Genomic DNA, 21,768 nt, shown 5'->3' with positions numbered 1-21,768 from the left:
CTGTCAACTAATTCGTAAAACTCAAAAAACTTAAATATGGACATCTTATATGGAGACCAATCCAAAGAAAAGAATTCTCCACAGTTTTACCCCTTCTTTTCTTGGCCAACAAAAAATCCAGTAGGGCCAACGAAAATCAAGTCTAGCAAAAAAGCAAGTATAAGGCCTTCAGCTTGTTCGTGTTTCATGAAAATAAACAGACAAATCAAATTTTGAAACAGAGAATCTGGAATTGATCCCACATAATCAACAAAGGAAGTCAATGAACCATTCTTTCAAGTCAAAAAAATCCTTCAGCCAAACAATGGAAAGTTGAGCAAAAACTCATGCCAAGAACCAAATAGCGAGAACAATATTAAACCTGGAGTCCTCCACAAAAGAGCAGCAGCATTTTAATTTCTTTCTCAAAGAGAAGCTTTCTCAAGCTCAAATTATTAGCAAAGGAATATATAAGAAAAGAAAACATTTTAAGCATTGTAATCCATATTGACGATGAAAAAGATGATAACAGCTCCAATTAGTTGAAGTTTTAGTTCTGTCTGACCTTCAGCATTGCAGATCAGCAACCATTCAGCAGATTGTACTTCTAGGAAGTAAGAATCCCAACCACCCAATTGCTTCAGAAGCGTATTGGGGTATGTAGCTCCTCATTACGTCTAGGAGAATGGGCTGTACAACTATGCGAGAAGCAGCATCATTGGCGAAGAGTATCAAGCATGAAGAAGCATCTAAATCAAGAACGAAGATATTCTCAAATCGTCGAAGATGGTGTGAGCGAGCGAAGAACAAAACGACGTGATGTGGAGGAGAACCACAAAAGCAACGAATGCCGAAGACGGGCAAGTCACTAAAGCAGGATCACGCCTCCTCGACACACAAAAGAAAAGAATACATAGAGCTTAGTTGCAATTCACCATCCTAGTAGCATCAATGTCTATTTCATAACCAAATACCATTAGTTCTTGGTGTTTTATGAAAGACAGGTATATGTTAAATAAAGTTCAAAGAGACTTATCCAAATTCAAGTTGTCGAGTGTTGATCAAATAGAAGACATTTCATTTCGACATTAGCCCAAGGAGCAACCGCTCACAAAGAGAGGCATATGACCACGTACAGTCCTCAGCTCCTGCTACGCCTGTATCTGAAATAAAAAAGAGAGAGCAACAATCAACTAGAAGACACAATAACTGTCACTAAAAAAGAATGGGCCAGCAAGGACTCTCACCCATATAAAATTTGGGGGGTACACAAATTTACTCCTATAAGTTTATTTCTTTAAAGAAATTGTTGTTTTCCCAGCTCAAATTTTGGTCACCCAAGTTGCAATTGTGAAATTTTACCGGAGCACTAAAGACTCACCCTCTAAAACCTTACAACTGCTATGTATTCAAAAGTACTTGTCTCAATCTACAAGAAGGTTTTGCAGCTTACCCATTAGTATGTGGTGATTCAGAACGACGATTGTCATTAGAAGGTGACCTGCTATAACTGCGCCTACGAGGTGACGGACTGCGCTGTCTTGGAGAACGGCCACGAGGACTATGACTTCTGTAGAAAGCAATTAACCAAATAAATCATAAAGTCTACCAGCTTCATTATACAATAAAATAATAATCAGTTGATACAAATCAGCTTTGATAATTGAAATTTGAAAGTTAACATGTCAATGATAAAAGGGCATTTATCATTTTGATCCCAGGTAAAATCTTTTACCAGTAGTCAATAGCAAAAATGGTTAACTGTAGTAACAACAAGAACACATATGAGGGATAAAATATTTTTCCTTTTAATAACGCCATAGTCATAACTGGCATAAAGCCACAATTCAGAAATCAATATTTGGAACTTATACAAACAAGATAATCCTAGATTTTTCAATACAAATCTTTTAAATATTAATGACTTTCAAAACTTTCTCGTTAATATAGGTAAATTACCAAAAGGTTTTTAATTGGAGCAGTGGACATCATAAATTATCCTGCAATAAGGCATTTCAATATCTTAGAAATTGACCTAGCTGTCCAAAAGATGATCATCCCTTCAATATATACAAAGAAGCAACAAAATCTAGCAAGGGTAAAAAAATCAAAACATGTAAAAACAGATATATCTGTAACCTCTGCAAAAAATTGTTATTTGAAAATATTGAGTTATCAAGATGATAAAAATCAATCGATACATAAAAATGCACAAACCTATAAAATAAGTGTTTGATAAGCACATCTAGGGAATTTCTTCATACTTGCATTAGATCATGAAAAGAAGATGATGTTAGTTGAATGGAAAAGGTCACGACCACTGTAGGATGTTATATAGCTAATAAAATCATGGTGAAAAGACAGGAACATTCAATTCGATGGCGTTAGATGAAATAACTTTATTATAGTGGACATGATTTGCCTAGTGATGCTTGAACTAGGACCCATTAATCAAGTAAAATTGCAGACATATATCCTCAAGTTCATTCATTTTTTAATCAAAAATTTTGATAGTATCACACTCAGATACCAGAGAGATCTTTTCCATGCTTTCCATTAGTAGTCTGGCAAGTTATCACCTTTCCATTATGAAGAAACACTTAGCATGCTTATTCAATCTTTAAATATCTTTTTCTTTTGAAATTCAATTCTTTTTTTACCAAAGTATGCTTCTGTAGGTATAAAACATACAAGTTTTCAAGAAACTACGGTAATTAAATTCCAAGGTATTCATTTGCTGAAATTTTACAACATTGCAGTTTTTCTTTGGAGTATATTTTATCTTCCCAAACATAAACTCAAACTTTTCAAATCCCATAATTTCAAGTGCCTCATGCACTTGAATGCCATTTTTTAGTATTCTGAGGTATATAAATAGTATTTAGGAATTTATCATTCCTATATTTGTCTATAATCAGTAGCTTGGAAGTCGATGAAAACCCATGAACCCAACCAGGTGACTGCTTGACAACTTCAATTACCTTCGACCATAGCTTGGACTTCGGCGATATCTGGGACTTCTACTTCTGCTTCGGCTCCGGCGCCTTCCACTTCCTAATCCTCCGGGACCAATTCGCAAACGGCATTCACGAGCAAAATGACCAGGCTCTCCACATTCATAACACTTCATATCTGAACCTCCATGACGGTCACGACCACGGCTGCTGCTAGAGTTATGGGACAACTCAACTCTCCATCCATGCTTGCCTAAAAGGAGATGGCAGAGCAAAGTTTGTTGAAAGGCATGGAAGCTAGATATGATTCAGTTTTTTAGAAATCATATGTATATTAAGATATTGAAATCAGAAATAGAAATAGCATAACATTTATTCAATTAGATAAAGTAGCATACTTCATTGAAAATACTTATTTATTTAATTATTAAGATAAAAGAGGAAACTTTCAAAGAAATGTTGTTCATAACTTCTACTAGACAAAAGAGGAAGATAAGAGTTAGTGGTTGGTAAAGTGAGAAAAGTACAAAAAAGATTAGAGGACTGCTGCAGTTAAGGAACTACACCATAACAAATTTGATGAGTTGGAAATGCAAGGGTTGGTACTGAAAGGGACAACACCAGAGGGAAGTCAGTAAAGCTCAGGCCTTCACTCTATGGAAATCTTCAGGTTCAGACATAGCCTCAGACTGGTGGCAGCCTAACTCAGACTGGTCCACATCCATCCCTCATATCAGATTAAAAACTAGTTTGCATGTGATGCCAAATGAGAATATTTGATCCCATTTCTTTTCCAGTAATCTTAGGTTACAAAGAAAACATTTTTCTAACATAATTTTCAATCATGACCCAAACTTAATATACTTTGCAAACATAAGAGAGCCCAATCTCATCTTACAGACAAAATACAAAATCCTTCAACAGTTCAGCTGTTCTTAGACTATATAGTATACATGATCCAGCAACAAACAACAAAATCTGTTGTTCCTCTCTCTTTTTTTGAATTTTTAACCTCCAAATTCAAAGTTGAGAAGTAAAATGCAATATAATAGACCGAAAGTGCTAGCTAGCTTAAGTAGTAAAAACTGAATCATTTACCTAATCATTTACCTTTTGTCAAAACAACAACAACAACAAGTTGAGAAGTCAAATGCAATATAATAGACCGAAAGTGCTAGCTAGCTTAAGTAGTAAAAACTGAATCATTTACCTTTTGTCAAAACAACAACAACAACAACAACAACAACAACAATAATAATAATAATAATAATAATAGGCCCAGTTCTAAAGATGCCAGCTTAATTGACAAGATTCTCCAAAAAGGTTTTGGTAAGTGTGGCATGTCATATACACTGCTTCATTAGTCTATAATGAATAATACTTCATGACGTGATGTAATCCTTGCAAGAGAAGGAACATCATAAAACCTCAAAAATAATTTCAAGTAAATGGACCATACACATGATCCTTCACAGTTCACATCCTAAAGTGAGCAATTACAAAAATAAGCAAAAATTAACATAAGTGAGTCAGAGTAGTCTCTGGGAATTATATGTAGAATGTAGTATATAATTAACAACAAAAATCAAAATGTTTTAAGTACCTACATATAGATTGTAGCAGATATCAACTGATGTGAAACAGTTGCATGTGGCAGGAAGAGAAACAATAGAATTAAAATCTAACAAACAATACATGATATCTACAATTGCTGGTACAACTTATAAGAAATGCAAGATAGAAAAACTATTAAGATGAAAAGGAGAACAAAATACATAAGTAACATAGATGATTACACAGGTACATAACTCATCATCCGATACCAAAGTATACAACCTGCTTCAATTTAATATTAAAATAAATAAATTATCTCATAAATAACTTGAAATGGAAAAGAATTAAAAACAATGGTACATACCATCCAGATCACGAATTGCATCCTGAGCATCTCTCCGATCATCAAAATCAATGAAAGCAAAGCCCGGAGGTTTTCTAGCAACCCACACGCTGCACCCAAAAAAAAGTTTTTTTTTTTTTTTTGCTTAAAAGGTTATTTTACTATTCCTTGCTTTCATGTCAGATGCAGTGACAATGAAAAAAATATTTAACAATTTCTTAGAGAATGTAATTAATAACCAGCAAGCTTTTTGCAAGAAGGATACAGATGTTACACAGATGGAGCAGTAGCAAGCAACAGACAACTTCATGCAGATCATGCACCTAAACAGTTCCAAGAGATTCGCCCAAGCTTCACACTATCATATCCATTAAAACATCTTAATCCAATGATATAAAGATGAAGGCTCCCCTCCCATTGAAAAAATGACTTTCCTTTTTTTGGGAACAAGTGCCTTAGCATTAACCTTACAGTAATAGCTGACTTGACTTCAAATTACCTGACCAAAGAAGATCAGCCGCTCAGAAAATTTCTAACTTTGCTTTTTCATTCTGCACTCTTATAGCTATTGTATAATTTACATACAACAGAAAGTCCAGTTCTCCACATGCATGCCTAAGGTTTCAATGACCTTTTTTCTTCAACAACATCTAGAAACACTGACTACTCACATAACTTTCTTTCTCTTCTGGTAATTGTCTAACAACAGTAGATTCTGAAACTAAAACAAAGGCCAAAAAGGTTGTGAATTCTGAAGTCCTTTTCTTTTAATTGGACGAATTGCAATTGATCATGGCATGAAGTTTTCGCCCTCACCTAATACTCTAAAACCAACCAAACGTGGAGTGCAATTGTTAAGTTTCTGCATTTAGAAACACTACAGAAAAATGATGTACACAACCAAAGAGCTCCGCAGCACATTTTACATCAAAACATAGGTTCCTTGTTATGTCTTAATATGGACTGCGCAAGGAAAATAGCCTAAACAAAGAAAAAGAAACCCAACAATCAGATAAATAACATCATAATATCAAGAAAGAATGTTAGAAATTTTACCTTCGCAGAACCCCAAATACTCGAAACTCATCTTCAAGTTCCCGGGCAGTAGTTCGGGGGTCCAAATTGCCAACATAGAGACGAGCCATCACGGATCCCCAATCTGCAATTATCTATAGTCATTCATTGATCGCTTCAGCAACAAGGTTGGGAATTTTCATGTGCCAAAAATCACAAGCCATTTCCACTTCGACTATCTTCAAATCTTACGAAAAAAGTGACAGGATCATGAAACCCAAGACAAATTTACTTCCGAAACAACTGAGTACTCAGAATCCAAGATTCAAAGAAATCATTTCCCTCTTTAAACCCGAATTCGTAAGCAACTTCTTAAAAACACAAATAGGAACTTAAATGGCCCGACAAATCTCGCGAGACGAACGTTTTCTCAAGGGAAAGGCGGACGCCAGAAAGGATTAGTGAGAAATCGCACCTTTCTCAGTCCGAAGTCGAATAAAGATTAGGGTTTCGAAGCGATGCAAGAAGAAGACGAGTAGATCCGAACACAAGTGAGGCCAGTCAATGGCAAGAGGGACGGATCGGTCCTTACCGTCAACCTGGATCGAGGAACTTGGAGGATCGGCTTCGGGCTTCGGACTTCGGGCTTCGAGGGTTTTGCAGAATTAAAAATAGGTGCGTTCCAGGAGATGGGTATACGTACTGGAGGGACCCGGTGCTCGATCTAGAGCGTCCATCTAGTATGGCCCACCAATCGTGGGTTCTTTTGGTGGCAAGTATGTTGCCGGTGCTCGTTCTGGACCGTCGAAATGAACAACATGATGTACCGATGGTTGATCTCGACGAGGTAAATGGTGTGGGTGATGGATTTGCATAATCTGGAACCTGAGTTGTCACTTCTTCTGTGGTGCCATGTGTCGCGTGTGGGGTCAAATATGCATGATCTGGAACGTGAGTTGTCACTTTTCCGCCCCTTTGTTACGTACATTCGATAATAACTAAGGTATCAAAACAAAAGGAATACTTCTTGTTTTATAGATGCATCATGCAAATAATTATATTAGGATTTCGATTTTTTTTTTTAATCTTGAATGAATACATTATATATAAAAGAGATGTGATATTTATCCTAGACAAATGCATGCATTATACATAAATATAATATTTTTATCATATATGATATTTTAAGGAATTACGGTATTCCTATATAATTTTATCATTTCGAAATTCATGAGATCCAAAAAAATATTTTTGAGGGTAAAAAAAATTAGCAGACTTACGAACTCTTGGTTTCCATAATCCTCAACTAATGTCGGATTAAATGATTTAATTAGTGCTCCCTCTCGTAGGAGAGCCAATGGCTCATTCTTGAGGTGCATGGCTTAGGCGTTGTTTTGCTTGATTGAGGTGTAAGCCTTGGGCTCTCCTTCTAGTACTAAAAATATTATGATTTTTTATGTCGTGGCTGGGGCACAATTTGATTCAGTCCCGATACTATAAGGTCATTTGCATGGTTACTTTGAAGAAAAGCTTCGTATAAAAGGGATGAAGAATCGAGGTCATTGTCTCTTAAGGTGTTTTCTGACAGATGTACGACGGGCTTATAGTCCTAAGTCCCAACATAATAGGTCAACATCGGAGAGAAGAGTTCTGGCTTGATCTTTCTGAAGCTTAAGTCAATTTTTGTGAATAATGAATCATGTCTTCTAACATGGGTGATTTTTATACCTTTGATAGGGAGTCGGCTCTCTCGCTTATCGATGTCTATTGATATTTCAAGCTTATGTGTTCTGAAACCATCCTCTCGACCTCATGACTTACGAGATTGCATATATGCCGTTTTGGAGCCGAGCTATGTCACTTCTGGAGCCGGTCATGGCTGCCATCTAAATGATACTAGAATATTCTCTATCGAGCATCAAAGACACATTGATCACATTCAATGTATTAGATATTTTTTTATTTTCATGAGCACATCATAAGTAAAAAAGATATATTAATAGTATAAGATGTTTTAAATATTTATTTATCTTAGACACACTTCGAATGTCTTTTGTCATAGGTGGACTGTCACTTGTAAACATGACATATTTGTTGCACTGATCATAAAATCATGCGCAAAAGAAGACACACTTTGAATGTCACTTGTAAACAGGACATATTTGTTGCATTGATCATTTAAATTATCTTTTTACATGAATGTCTTTTTGTCATGAATAGATGTATCACACAAAAAGACACATTGGTCATGTGAGGTGGAGACCTTACAAATAATCGTGTTGTTTAATAAAAGTGATTAAATTATATAATGGTAATTAGGATTACAAATATAAAGAAAATGACTTGGGTTCAAGTAAAAAAGAAAAAGTCCACAAATAATCCTCTTAACTTTGGAACTTTGAATGATCAGAATAAAATAGGCTTGAATCTGTTGGATAAAGCCAAAGATTGCGAGAATCTCTCGGTTTAGTTTGCGACAATGTTAGTCCCATCTTCTCTGTCATCTTCTTGAATGCTGAAGGTTCAGCTAAAGAGTCACACCAGTGGCCAAGCTATGCAGCTTCTGTGCGCCCGCAGATATGGAGGTCACACTAACATTTCTCACAGGAATCTTGGTTTGAGGAGGAGATGCATTGATGCATCTCTACCCTATGATCTTTAGTTGTGGTTGGACAAGAGTCCAAATGGCAGGTGATACTGAAAGGAGACAAACGATTGAGAAAATGCATTTAGCTCCCGAGGAAGAAATAAGAGGGGGAGGAGTGTGTCTGCAAGCTCCTGCTAGGCTACAGCACGGCACTATGCATGAACCGATTAGAATGTTGTCCCATAGAATTAACAGAGATGGTGATGTGATGTCTAAAATTTTCCTAAATGGTGACCAAACAGAGCATCCGAATCAATGGGAAGAAACAGAAACAAGAAACAAGGAGTGAAAGAAACCAAAACAACATTCCACAGAGCAAAAGGGAGGTAAGGAGAGAATGAGAGAGTTGTAGGAGTGGTAGAAGACAAGCATACCAAGCCAACCAGCCTGCTGTCCCAACACCCTTCTTTCTCTTCTCTCACCACACACCTGAAACACTGTTGCATTCAAATGGCTGGGCAATGTAGAGCAGGAGATGAACAAGCTTCCAAAGAAACAACAATAGTAGATAGTATCTACAATGTAGCACAGGAGGCAAAGATTAGGGAAGGAAAAGAAGTGATTGAGCCGACGACGCCAATATCGCGCACTGCACACCCACAAAAACCCTTAAGGCAAGAAAACCTTCACCAGCTTCTCTGTATCTTCATCTGCGTCTGCATCTGCAGTGTCCTGACCTTCCACCAACTCCCAAACACATCTTAGTTTTTGGTTGCTGTAGCAACTGCAGCTTCCTTCTTTTCCACTGCAGCTCCTTTCTTTCTTGCTTCTTCTCCTCCTGTGGAAGCAGGAGGCAACATCTCTTCCTGCATAGCACTCTGCACCCCCCTCTATCTTCATCACTCTTCTCTTGCTCCCTGTGCCGGAAAGTAAGATATTAAGGAACACTAACTGCATTTATTTTCCTTCTCCTCTCTCTCTCTCTCTCTCTCTATTTTCCACAACCCTTCATTGAATCTACTCCGTTCACCTCTCACCAACTCTCCAAGTAGCCAATAAATACACTCCCTGTACAGAATACCTACTACAGGGTTTTGAATGACCTTAATGGCCTTACCCAATTTGTAGGTGACAGGGACAGATGAGAAAGGCGAAGAGGCATCTGTCGACCACATACAGAAGGGCAGTCTGGGAACGCAAGAACCACGGCAACGTTCTGCCCCCCGGGTTTTACGTACCCAAGACACACTCCTGTGGGAAGCTGCGGCAGGCCAAACCCACCGAGAAGGGAGAAGACACATAAATTACCTCTTAGGATACATCTTTCTGTCTCTAGTCTTGTATTTAATCCGACCAGCAAGCTGGGAGCAGCAAGCGAGAACATTTAGGGAGCAAGATGATACAGCCATCGTGAGGCCAAAACATTCCAACATTATCCGAGACTGAAAGGTCATTTGTTGCTATATCAGTGCTCATTTCTCTTGTATGAATTGGACAACGACATGGGCTGAAGCGGCAGCAGTCTGCTGGCTCTCCCATGTGCCAGAAACCAACAAGAGCATGAGTATATTTCTTGGACCACCGATGTGTTTACTATGATCACCTCGCCGGAGTTATTTCCGTGGGTTAACAGCTGTGTTAAGGTATAATCTTATCACTCGGATCATGCGTTAGCATTCGTTTTTGTTGGTCAAACCACACAGAGAGAATCCTCTATGACCTACTCCACTTTGGTGGATTTGTAAAGGTTATGATGATGAGGGTATTGTCTCAATCATGCAGGCTTGCAGTCGTCTCAACAACAACGCAAAGTAATTGTGATCATGACAAGTAGACACAACCAGCTGCACTGTTTCCCAGGAGGAGAGAAAAGAGAAAAAAGGAGGGAGAGAGAGAGAGAGATGAGAGGTTGGAGAACATGGCACGCACACCACAAGGACCACATCAGGATCAGCCATGGGAATGTCAGCAGGAGAAAAGAAAAGCTCAGCTCACCATTGTGCAAGTGAACATCTTGGATCGTCTTCACGCACTGAGAAGAGGACTCCTTTGGTGACAGAACAAGAAGAAACTGTTGTTGGTGGTGAAACGAGGAGGTGGTGTGCGAAGTGAACATCTTTCTAAGAAGAAATGGATCGTCGTCGCGCACTGAGAAGCGGACTCCTTTGGTGAAAGAACAGAAGGAACTGTTGCTGATGCCGAAACGAGGAGGTGGTACGCAGGAAGCTGTGCATCGAGACGAGCTATTAACACGCATCCATGCCGTTGTCATCTTGCTCGTGTAGAGAGAGAGAGAGAGAGAGAGAGAGAGAGAGAGAGGGTTTTGTCTCTCTGACTCAAAAGTGGACTAGTCGCTCGAGAATCGAGGAAGAGTCCTTTCTGTGGTGGAGTTATCGTCGCTGGCTGGAGACAGGCACGACGGCACTTGCTGTTCTGTCAATGCCTTAATCCATGAACAGATGCATCACTGTAGATAAGTACAAGTTTATGATTCATACACTTCACTACCAGACGCAAGAACATTCTTCTTGTTTCTTCTAAACAGGTGAAGTACCATTCAACGATGTGCAAACAGATGAAATCTCAACCAGTGAACTGAAGATTGTTAGATAAATTGATACTGAAGAAGAATCTCGTAATAGTTCAAACAAGCAGTCTGTGGAAGAATGCTGGGGTTCTTCCGACTACTTTGAGATCAGAAGAGCAAGCAGCTGCCACAGTGATAGCCTGCAAGAAGATGTGCAGGTCCGTCACGGTTTCCACATGAGACTCTTACTTCCTTTCCATGCATGCCATCTATAGGTAGTATTCTCTTCTTGAAGGCAGGTCACCCTGAAGCGATTCCCTTCGTGTCTCCACCGTCTTCATCTTTCAGCTCAAAGTAGGACTGTAATAGAAATTCCACAGCCAAATGAGAGGGAGCAGAGCCACCTTCTGAAGCACAACTTTAACTAAATCTCAATCGATAATTCAATCACATAAATATATAATTTATTTTTTTTTTAAAAAAAAAATATTTGTAATTATATTGTAAAATATTCTTCTTCGTTAAATTTATCACAAAAATATATAATATAATTTTAAATCAAAAACTTCTACTTTTCATCCTATAATCAATTAAAATATATAAATTTTTCTATTTAATCTCGGTCTTCACGTAACGAATATATGAATCTCTGGTGCAGTAACATTAAAAATCCTATACATATATATCAATAAAAACTCATATTAATCTTAATATCATCGAGATCCACAATATCATTATTCAAATCATAATTAAAAATAAAATAAAATAAAATAATTATTACTTAGATGTGGGCCAAGGGAATCTCATGCACTTGGAGATGAGCTTTTCATTCCTACTACCTACAGTACCTGAAAGTCGTGGTCTTTTCTAAGATTTTTTTATCTTGGACTTATTTATTGGGAACCACAATAAATAAGATACTTGACAAGGTTATCTTCTTGTTCTTTGTACTGTTTCTATGCCACAAATTTCATTAAAGATCATTTATTGATTCCCGAGTTCATCACATGAGACGCCATGCAAACTCATGGATGGATGGGGTGAGAAAAATAATATATAGTTTATTAAAATACTCGCGCATGTAGCACGAGGATAAGACTAAAATATATATATTTCGAATTCTCATATTACATTTAGAATTTAAACACTATGAAGCTCCTACTCATCTTTGTCTATTGGCAAAATATTAAATTGTTATTATTATTTATCGTGTGAAAATATCATAATTACAATTGAGGTTGTTTTAAAAAAAATATATAAATAGATTATTTTTTTATTTTTGAAAAAAATTAAATTCATAACATATATTTTTATTATAGTAAGAATTTTAAGAATAGTTTATATAATTTATAATTTAAATTTTAAACTATATATATATATATATATATATATATATCGGACAGTAGCTGATGACGCCTCCTATAAAGGGAGAAACTCCTCGGCCGGTTGCCAAACCCCGGAGAACAGAGCAATGGAGAGGGTGGAAAGGCGAAGGGTACCTTCTCTGCCTTCTCTCCTCGGCCCTTTCTTCTTTCTTCTGGTATTGGCCTCCTCTTTGGAGGCTAGCGTGTTCGAGCAGCAAGCGAGGGAACGGGTGCTTCGCTTGCCCGGGCAATCCTTCAACGTTAGCTTCGCCCACTACTCCGGCTACGTGACCGTCAACGAAGAGGCCGGCAGGGCTTTCTTCTACTGGTTCTTTGAGGCCACCGAGGAACCCGCATCCAAGCCCCTCGTACTTTGGCTCAATGGAGGTGAGGCCTTGAGAATCTTTCTTGTTCGAGTTCTGTTTCGATGGGTCTCGGTCAAAGATCCAATTTTTTTTTGAGATCGTCATGAAAGTTCACATTTTTCTTATGAAGCTGACACTGTCCTGTGTTCGTTGTTGTATATACAAGATTGAATATTTGCAAATATTTTAATATTTTCATGGATCAGTTTTAGTCTTGGTTGGTTGGCTTGGATTTGAAGTTTCATCAAAATTGGAATTTTCTGTTCTCTGAATTGGTTCTTGCTGTGTTCTCAATGCTATTGAGATAATCTTGGACTCGCATGAACCCTCTATTTCATTCCCGGTGGCGTTGAGGAGAAAGTGAGAAGAGTTATGACGGCATAGACATTAATGTTCATGTTTTGTTCATCGGAGACTGGGCTTTAAGAGAATCTTCATGTTTTTTTCTAATATTTCCTAATAAGATGAAAGACCAGAGTTTATCCGGATCATTTTTCATATATATTCCCTGATTGAAGAAAAAGTTACACTTGATGGATGAAGCTGATAAATTCGGATCTGTTGAGCAGAATTTGCTAGTTATGGAAGTGCAAAGACTGTGGTTGACTTTGGATCCTCAAAAAACTTTGTTGTAGGACCCGGTTGCTCTTCTATTGGATTAGGGTTGGCTGAGGAAGTGGGGCCTTTTCACGTCAATGCAGATGGGAAAAGTCTCTATCTGAATCCGTATTCTTGGAATCAAGGTAAGCAAAAAAATAAATTTTTTTTTTTGCTCTCTATTATGTTCTTGTTAGTGTGTAGTCATGTGGAAGATGGGCTTTACTATATTTGTTACCCAGATGGATAAAGATATGCAGATTCTGCTATTCATTCATTTGATATCTTGATATATATCTCTCCACCTATGCATTCAAATTCCACATACATTCATGTTTCTAATCTATTTCAAGCAATCTAATGAAGTAACTGTCATTTTGTCTCATCATACAGAAGTCCTTTATGATGATCCTTATATACAGTAAAGCGAGAGTCTGTTTTTAATCTGTACTACATACTCGTTCGATCCAGATTGAACAATTAATTTCACTTCGTGTTCGAAATTATCTACTAAATTGCACCATGTGTTGGTAGGTTCAGGAATATTGAGCATGATATCTCAGTGAGTTATTTGATATCTCTAAATATTTTGCAGTGGCAAATATACTGTTTCTGGATTCTCCTGTTGGTGCCGGCTTTGCCTATTCAAACAATTCTCAAGATGTATTGACCAACGGAGACAAAAGAACTGGTGTCACTGTCTTTTTTCTTTTCTTCTTTTTTTTTTTCCTTATTTTGCTTTTGCTTTGATATCATCTGGGAATCTTAGAATGGTTCTCTTGCCTTTTACTTGCAGCAAAAGATAATTTGACATTTTTGAAGAGGTGGTTCAAACGTTTTCCCCAATACAAGGGACGAGATTTTTATATAACTGGAGAAAGTTATGCAGGTTCAAAGAACTACAAAAACTTCTTTATTTGCCAATTTCATTGAATATGCTAAATTTATTTTATACTTAATATATCTCTTGTTCTTTTTACAGGGCATTATGTGCCGCAATTGGCTCAAGCTATTGTTAAGTCCCAAAAATTAACAGGAGCGAAATCAATTAACCTCAAGGGATATATGGTATGATCATTGGATATATGATGTAATGTCTGTGTTTCTCTATGAACATGTGGTGACTAGAGGGCCTAATTCATTTATTTATTTATAAATTAGAGAATAGCATTGACTTGTGAGAGAATGTGCAGGTGGGAAATGCTCTGACTGATGATTTTAATGACTATCATGGAGTTTTCCAATACATGTGGACGACTGGCTTAATTTCAGATCAAACATACAAGCTGCTAAACATTTTCTGTGACTCCCAGTCATTTGAACATCCGTTGTCTGAATGCCAAAAGATTCTTGACATTGCTAGCAACGAACTTGGGAATATTGACCCATACAGTATCTTTACTCCTTCCTGTACTGGAAGCTTCACGCTCTCAAAAAATAAATTACTGAAAAGATTGCATGTAAGTGTTTGAATTTTATAATCAAGTGGAAGAAAGACCTATTTTTTTATGATTATTTTACTGGAAGCTTCATGTACCTTTTCTCTATGATTATTTTATGTTTTATAGGACTATTAGAATGTTGAAGAAAGACATTAAAATGATGGATGAATTGTAGAAGCCCTTAGGATTGTGTTTGCATTTGCTATAGAACTTTATGATTGACTTACCAGTTGCTCTATTTTGACAGTCTGCTGGAAGAATAGGCAAAAAGTATGATCCGTGCACTGAGAAACATTCTATGGTTTATTTTAATTTGCCCGAGGTCCAAAAAGTACTCCATGTTAATCCAGCATTTGCTCCTTCTAAGTGGGTAACTTGCAGGTAATTTTTGCATGAAAACAATATTTCCACAATTCCATACTCATGCACTCAATGTAGTTGTGTATTGTTTTAAATTTTGCCTCTTCTGTCATGCAGTGATTTTGTGGATAAGAACTACAAGGATTCTTCAAGGTCAGTGCTGCCTATTTACCGTGAGCTTATAAGCCATGGGCTTCGCATCTGGATGTTCAGGTGATTCTTATATTCAGATGTGACTGTAGGCATTTTGAATATTGTTTGTTTTAGTAAAATACTTCTGCCTGTCTAAATGCTTCATAATCAGTTAGGCCTTACGAGCTTGCATATTAGAATTCATTCTACGCACATACTTTTTCTAGTTAAGTACATGCATTAGAGACCTCATTATACATTTAAGATTCTAATCGAAGCAACTGTATTTTCAAGAAGTTCTTTGACCCCAATTTTGCAGATTTTCCTTTTTTTGCCTTTCTTGTAGCCTGCCGAACATGTTGTGTGGTATACGCTAAGATCTGTACCAAAAGTATATTCATTCTCAGGCTGCTTGGATTCTTCATTGGATAAGCCTTTTTCCACAGTACTTTGCATGAGGTTTTTTATTATCAGGTTCACCTATAATTAACACTGGTTGCAGGATCAATTGTAGTGACAATCCTAATAATTCTTAAAGCAGATAGTAAATCATGTCTTTGTGACATTGACATTGCTTTTGTTTCTTCAGTGGAGACACAGACGCCGTTATTCCAGTTGCATCAACACGGTATAATATTGATGCACTTAAGCTTCCTACAGTGACCCCATGGCATGCTTGGTATGATGATGGTCAGGTATGTAATATTCATACAACATTCTAGTGGCTAGTAACTCATGCCTGTTTACCAAAGATACTATGGAATGATAGAGAAAGGTCATGGAAACACTCAAATAATACATTTGATAATGGTGGAATCTTATTTTGTTATTGAACTTGGATGTACAATGGACTATTGAGTTGATAAGATTGGATTAGCCGCATTCTATGATCACTTGATCAATATCAACTTTGTGCCTGACCAAAGTAGGGACAATTTTTTGGGTGGTCTAAGTTTAGTTTCCAATGCACATACCCAGTTCAGTATGTAGTTACCTGTACTATTTGATCCAAGATCTAAGCTCCTTGTCTACCCTTATGGTCGAAGCCTCATCACCCATTTACACTTTGTCCCCTCAATTGGTGAAAGAATATAGATGGTCCTCATTGATTGATTGTTCCAGATCAGCTATTTAATCATTATATGTTGGTACACCGGCATCGATCAGATTTGGACCCGTAAAGTCCCTGCCATGGACCGATCCAGGTCCAGTCCTGAAATTACATCCATTGATTTAAGACTGATGTTAGAAATGGGAAGGGTCTAAAACTTCTAGGTTGCTATTTCCATGGAGCTCACATGGTCCTGAGCCTCAGATGAGAATTACTCACATAATTTTCTATTAGAAAAGAATTCCCCCTTCTATCTATTCTGTTTAGGTATCTATTACGCTCAAAATCTAGTAAAAATTTAACCAAGACTTTTATCATCGAAGATCTATCATAAGATCCTGCCTTAAGTGTTTGTTGTTCTCTTGGTTCTGCATGTAGATCAACAGAGCTAAACTCGCCTTAATCCACAAAGGAGGGTTGGTGCAATAATATTCTTTCTTGACATTTTTATGGTGTCTTAACAACAACATGTAGAATCCAAAGGGCACACTGTTCAAGGTCTAATTTGCCACAATAGAGCGCATATAGTTACCTACAGCCCTTCTCAAGCATCTCATTTTACCTCCGAGGACCAGAATTTCGAAGATAAACATTCATGTGCAGGCAAAGATTCACCTAGCTGGTTTTTTATATGCTATTACAAGTCTAATCGAGTCATCGACAAGCACAGTCTGCTTTTATATCGAAGAATAAAACGAGGATTTGAGATCTAATTACGCATGTAGTTTGGGCATTTCCAAATAGGAAGCCACCTTGTTCTCATCTGACAGCAAAGATTATAGTCCATGACTCCATACTAAAATTTACATGCTGCTCTCTTGGGGGTGATTTTTAACTCCCATCTCTGTCTGCACCCTCTTCAATTGCATTGTCAGCGAACAATTTCTCCTGTGCCAAGCAGGTCGGTGGATGGACTCAAGTATACAAAGGTCTCACATTTGTGACTGTGAGGGGAGCTGGCCATGAGATTTCCCTGCTTCGACCAAAATCAGCATTAGTTCTTATCAAGGCATTCCTGTCTGGGAATCCAATGCCTACTACCCTCCCCGAGCTTGATGATTCCTGAGCTCACCATACAACTTGGCTGCCATCATGGAAGATGCTCCGGTTTCAGCTAAACCAGCACGAGAGCGACAAGGAAAGAAGAATTAATTTACCTATGAATCTCGTGTTATTTGGTAACATACCGAATTATTCTGCCAGTTATTCGGAAGATTGTGCGAGCAAAATAAAGGTTTTTATCATTCTTGATCTTGCAGTGTTTGATGTGAATGTGTTTCACTTGCCATGATGTGTGTCAATGATCAGCCAACAATGTTCTTTGTTCTGAATTCATCAGAGTGTTTATTGCTTGTGTGTTCATCAGAAAACTGGTCAGTTCAACTGGTCTAGTTTTGTTGAAATCATACCAAAATAGCCATGCTTTAGATGGAACATTCAATTGTCCATTCATCAGCATTATCCTTAACATTCATCAATAGCACAGTTTCCTTTCTCTTCCAGTTTGCAAGAACATTTTGGTCCGAGTTGAAGAATCGACGCACATCAATCACAAAAACCATAAGCAATCCACTGAAATACAGCAGTAGGATTTTTGTTCTGTTCTCAAAAGGAAAAGATTAACTAAATGCTTATACATATGTTTTTATTTATTGCAATTTTTTTCCTCATGCTTCAAAAGTGATATTTTTATTTTATATTTTTAAAAAGAAAAAAAATATCAGGGTTATCAATTAATTTTGATGATGAGAAATAATTAATAATAATGAAAAAATATATATATATAATGGTGGTATAATTTTTATTTTCGATCAATTGGGAGTCAAATAGAATAACACATTAGTACGACGTAAAAGAAAATTATTCCATCATTAAATCACTCAATATTCTATAATTGATTATATTTATTTCTTAAGTATGTTTCTTTCAAAGTAATTGAGCTAGATATAAACAATCAAATTTTTTATCGATATTTTTTATTCATAATAAATTATAGAATATTGAGTGATTTAAACAGTCAATTTTCAATCGTTACCATCTAAGGGTTGAGACAGTCAAATTGACCGTTTAAACCATTAGAAAGGGTTTTAAAACCCTTTCCTCTCCCCTCGTTCAACCTATTTCACTCTCTCAATCTCTTCAACTCTCTCAAACTCTTTTTCATACATATCTCTCTCATTCTAATATTTTTATTATCTTAAACTCAAGAAAGCTATAATTTATGAATTAGGTCTATTGAGAAGACTAATTTGGAAGGATCAAGAGAAAGAACATTCTAATCAAGAGGTATGCATTCTCTTTCTAGATTTTTATTGATTTATGACATGATTAAACCTATTCTATGTAGTTAATTACTTAATATCTAATATATTATTTGATTTTTTTATGATAGAATAGTGTTAATTAAAGAGTAATTAATACTTTTAATATTATGATTAGTATGTTTAATGTTTTTTTAATTAAATACTTAATTAGACAAATCTTTATATTTCATGCGTTGATTTATGTGTTTATCGATATAATAGGTGTAATTAGGTTTTAGTTAAAAATTTAATATTATGATTAATAGTTTTAATAATCATTTAATTAAAATTTAATCAATATTGAGTCAATTCAATATCATTAATGCCTATTAGAGTATTTAACATATTTATAACGATGAAAGAGAATTAATTATATATTAATTAACTATGTTAGTATTATGATTAGTTTATTTAATTATGATAATATTAAAAATTGACCCTAAGGTCAATTAAACATCTTTAATGTAGTATTTGACATATTAATAATGATGAAAGAGAAATAATTAGTGGATAATTAACTATGTTAATATTATAATTAGTACATTTAATGATTATTTTATCATAATTTAATATCCATTAATTAAATATATGTATTAAACACTTTTTAGGATATTTGATATATTTATAGTGATAAAATAAAATTAATTAAAATTTAATTAATTTAATATTATTATAATTAGTATTTTTAATGAAAAAATATAATATTAAGTTAATTCTACGTATTTAATGTCGAATAGGTTGATTGGCATATTTATAGGAACAAAGTAGGGTTCATTTTGTATAATTGCCTCAAAAGAACAAACATATAATTATCCATCGCAATGCATTTATTGTAACTACATCGACAATAGTTGAAGAATCACCCAAGTGAAGATGCATTTTGCCGACGGGTATCCCGACATTGTAAAATACAAGAAGGTTTTGATGGAGGCCCGTAAATATTTTCAAGACAAATTACAATAAGAAATAAAATAAAAAATAAAAAAGAAGAAAAGAGCAAAAAAAGAATACCATAGGACTATGCATAAGTCCATTTATGATGAATATAAGAGTCATGAAGAAATCAATTGGGATTTCAAAGCTAGTATTCATGCATCACTAGAGCATCAGTACATGTACGAGAAAGCAATGAGATATTGATGACCTGATTCACAATGGGAGCATGATGGTGGTAGTGAGCATATACCACGAGGAATCCAAAGGTTCCAACATAAGACAACTAATTGTTCCTCCTCAATTAAGTTAAATTAGTGGCAAGAGTTAGGGTGAAAATCAATGGTTTTATGAGTGGACTTAGCAGGGGAGGTCAACATCATATATTATTGATATTGATTTGTAAACCTATTTTCTATAAATAACTAAGCATATACAGATTGATGATGCTTATACAAAAGCAAAAAAAGGATATTGGGAAGATAATTACAAAATAATTCAACTTGTATATGATTATAGCAAACACAAACTTAGATTTATATTATTAAAGTATGATCTCGTCTATTCAAAAAGTCTTGCACGAGGATTCAACCTTTAACACCAGATCCATAATGTATATTTAGATGAGGAAATGGTAGAATTGAATGATTGGATCAAATCATTCAAGAGATAGTAAGACAAATACAGGGTAACATTGATGTGTGATAGTTGAACAGAGCTAACAAGAATATTATCATCGATTTTCTTATTTATTACAATAGATGAGTGACTTTTCATAAGTCAGTTAATACTTATGATAGGATTCAATATGTAAATTATATTAAAAAACTAATGAATACCGTAATAGAAGAGATTAGACTATGGTACATTATCTAGACAATCACCAACAATGGAGTCAATTTCAAGAAGGTCAATTTACAATTAATGAAAAAAAAAATTTTAAACTCTATGCAACTTGGATTTAATACTAAAGGATATTTGTGAGCTACTACTAGTTAATAAGTGCGTAGCTCAAGCCCAATCGATCATAAAGTTTATATATAATCATCGTTAAGTCAACTGTTTAATACAAAAATATATAAATAGTGAGATACTCGGACTTAAAAGTTACTTGATTTACTACAAATTTCATTATCTTAAAATCAATATAGCAAAAGAGGTAGGGCCTCAAGGCAATGGTCACATCACAAGAATTGTCCGATTCCAAGTATATGAGATCGAGTGATGAAAAAAGATAAAAAAAACTATTCTTTCTTCTAGATTTTGAGATATCATAAAAAAAAAATCATAACAGGAGTAGAACCACTTTATATTGTCCTTCGTAAAATTGATATAGACAAGTATTCCCAAATGTCTTATCTTAGACGTATGCTAGTTACAGAAAGAGAGAAGGTTAAGAAAGCATTTAAAAATGCTTTTAAGACCGAGTCATACTTATTGATCATCGATTGCAGGACTAAAGTTCATATGGACCAAGATATTAATGATGTAGATAAATTCATATATTAGTATAATTTAATTCATATTTTTAATATTTAATAAATTCTTACTATTATCTAATTTTTAAATTATTAATATATTTAATTCATAATTTTTAATATTTATCTTATAATGTATTATTTAAATATGATCATTTAATTTCAATGTAGTATTGGATTGCGATCAAATTTATTATCAATATTAAGAAATATTATATATTGACTCTTATCAAACATTACCGATGTTGTCGATACTATTATAGAGGGTTGATTATTTTAAAAAATAATTGGTTCATTCTTCGGTATTGTAATTGTATCGTGTCATGATAGTATGAATCATATTGAGAAAAAGTAATACACATGTTAATTATAAACTATATTTAATATTAATTATTTGTTATACTAATAAAGTCCTATTTATATAATTTTTACAACCGAATGGTGGCTATAATTTAGATGAAATGCATAAGTTTTAAGAAAGATTACTATTCATCTGCTTTTGTAGACGACTATATATAGTAGTTGTAAATATAATTGATTGATGTTCATATTAATTAACATGAAGGTCCACAATAGACTATCGCATAGATAGTTGTAGAAATTGGTATTTGTCCACTATAATATGCGAATAAGGTTGCGAAAAGTCGAACTAGACAAGGAGCTAGAGGAAACGAAGATTGATTCCATTGACTTCCAATTCTACAATGAAGATTTAAAGCCGATGT

The 21,768-nt window shown here is 35.3% G+C and overlaps 2 protein-coding genes across 5 annotated transcripts; one reads left to right on the top strand and one right to left on the bottom strand.

The window, feature by feature from the left end:
- Nucleotides 1–903: 903 nt before the first annotated feature.
- On the bottom strand, nucleotides 904–6,580 carry LOC135582704 (serine/arginine-rich splicing factor RSZ21A-like). 4 transcript variants are annotated; one of them, XM_065148342.1, is made up of 6 exons: nucleotides 6,437–6,580; nucleotides 5,887–5,989; nucleotides 4,852–4,940; nucleotides 2,961–3,186; nucleotides 1,433–1,549; nucleotides 904–1,142 (listed from the first exon to the last, which is right to left on the bottom strand). In XM_065148342.1, the coding sequence occupies exons 2-6, from the start codon at nucleotides 5,973–5,975 to the stop codon at nucleotides 1,121–1,123; spliced, it is 543 nt and encodes a 180-aa protein (XP_065004414.1). In that variant the 5' UTR covers nucleotides 5,976–5,989; nucleotides 6,437–6,580; the 3' UTR covers nucleotides 904–1,120. The 4 variants fall into 4 exon arrangements, with proteins under 4 accessions (XP_065004414.1, XP_065004416.1, XP_065004415.1 ...); XM_065148344.1 differs by having other exon boundaries at nucleotides 5,887–5,999; nucleotides 6,437–6,534; XM_065148343.1 differs by having other exon boundaries at nucleotides 5,887–5,999; nucleotides 6,320–6,496.
- Nucleotides 6,581–12,386: 5,806 nt separating this feature from the next.
- LOC135636570 (serine carboxypeptidase II-2-like) lies at nucleotides 12,387–17,580 on the top strand. Its single transcript, XM_065148340.1, has 10 exons — nucleotides 12,387–12,709; nucleotides 13,323–13,430; nucleotides 13,880–13,975; nucleotides 14,081–14,173; nucleotides 14,267–14,352; nucleotides 14,478–14,744; nucleotides 14,974–15,107; nucleotides 15,204–15,299; nucleotides 15,808–15,913; nucleotides 17,231–17,580. Exons 1-10 carry the CDS (start codon nucleotides 12,430–12,432, stop codon nucleotides 17,393–17,395), a joined length of 1,431 nt encoding a protein of 476 aa, XP_065004412.1. The 5' UTR covers nucleotides 12,387–12,429; the 3' UTR covers nucleotides 17,396–17,580.
- Nucleotides 17,581–21,768: the final 4,188 nt, after the last annotated feature.

Source organism: Musa acuminata, chromosome BXJ3-4 (genome assembly GCF_036884655.1).
Source record: "Musa acuminata AAA Group cultivar baxijiao chromosome BXJ3-4, Cavendish_Baxijiao_AAA, whole genome shotgun sequence".
NCBI classification, from domain to species: Eukaryota; Viridiplantae; Streptophyta; class Magnoliopsida; order Zingiberales; family Musaceae; genus Musa; species Musa acuminata.
This window is presented reverse-complemented; position numbering and strand designations above follow the sequence as displayed.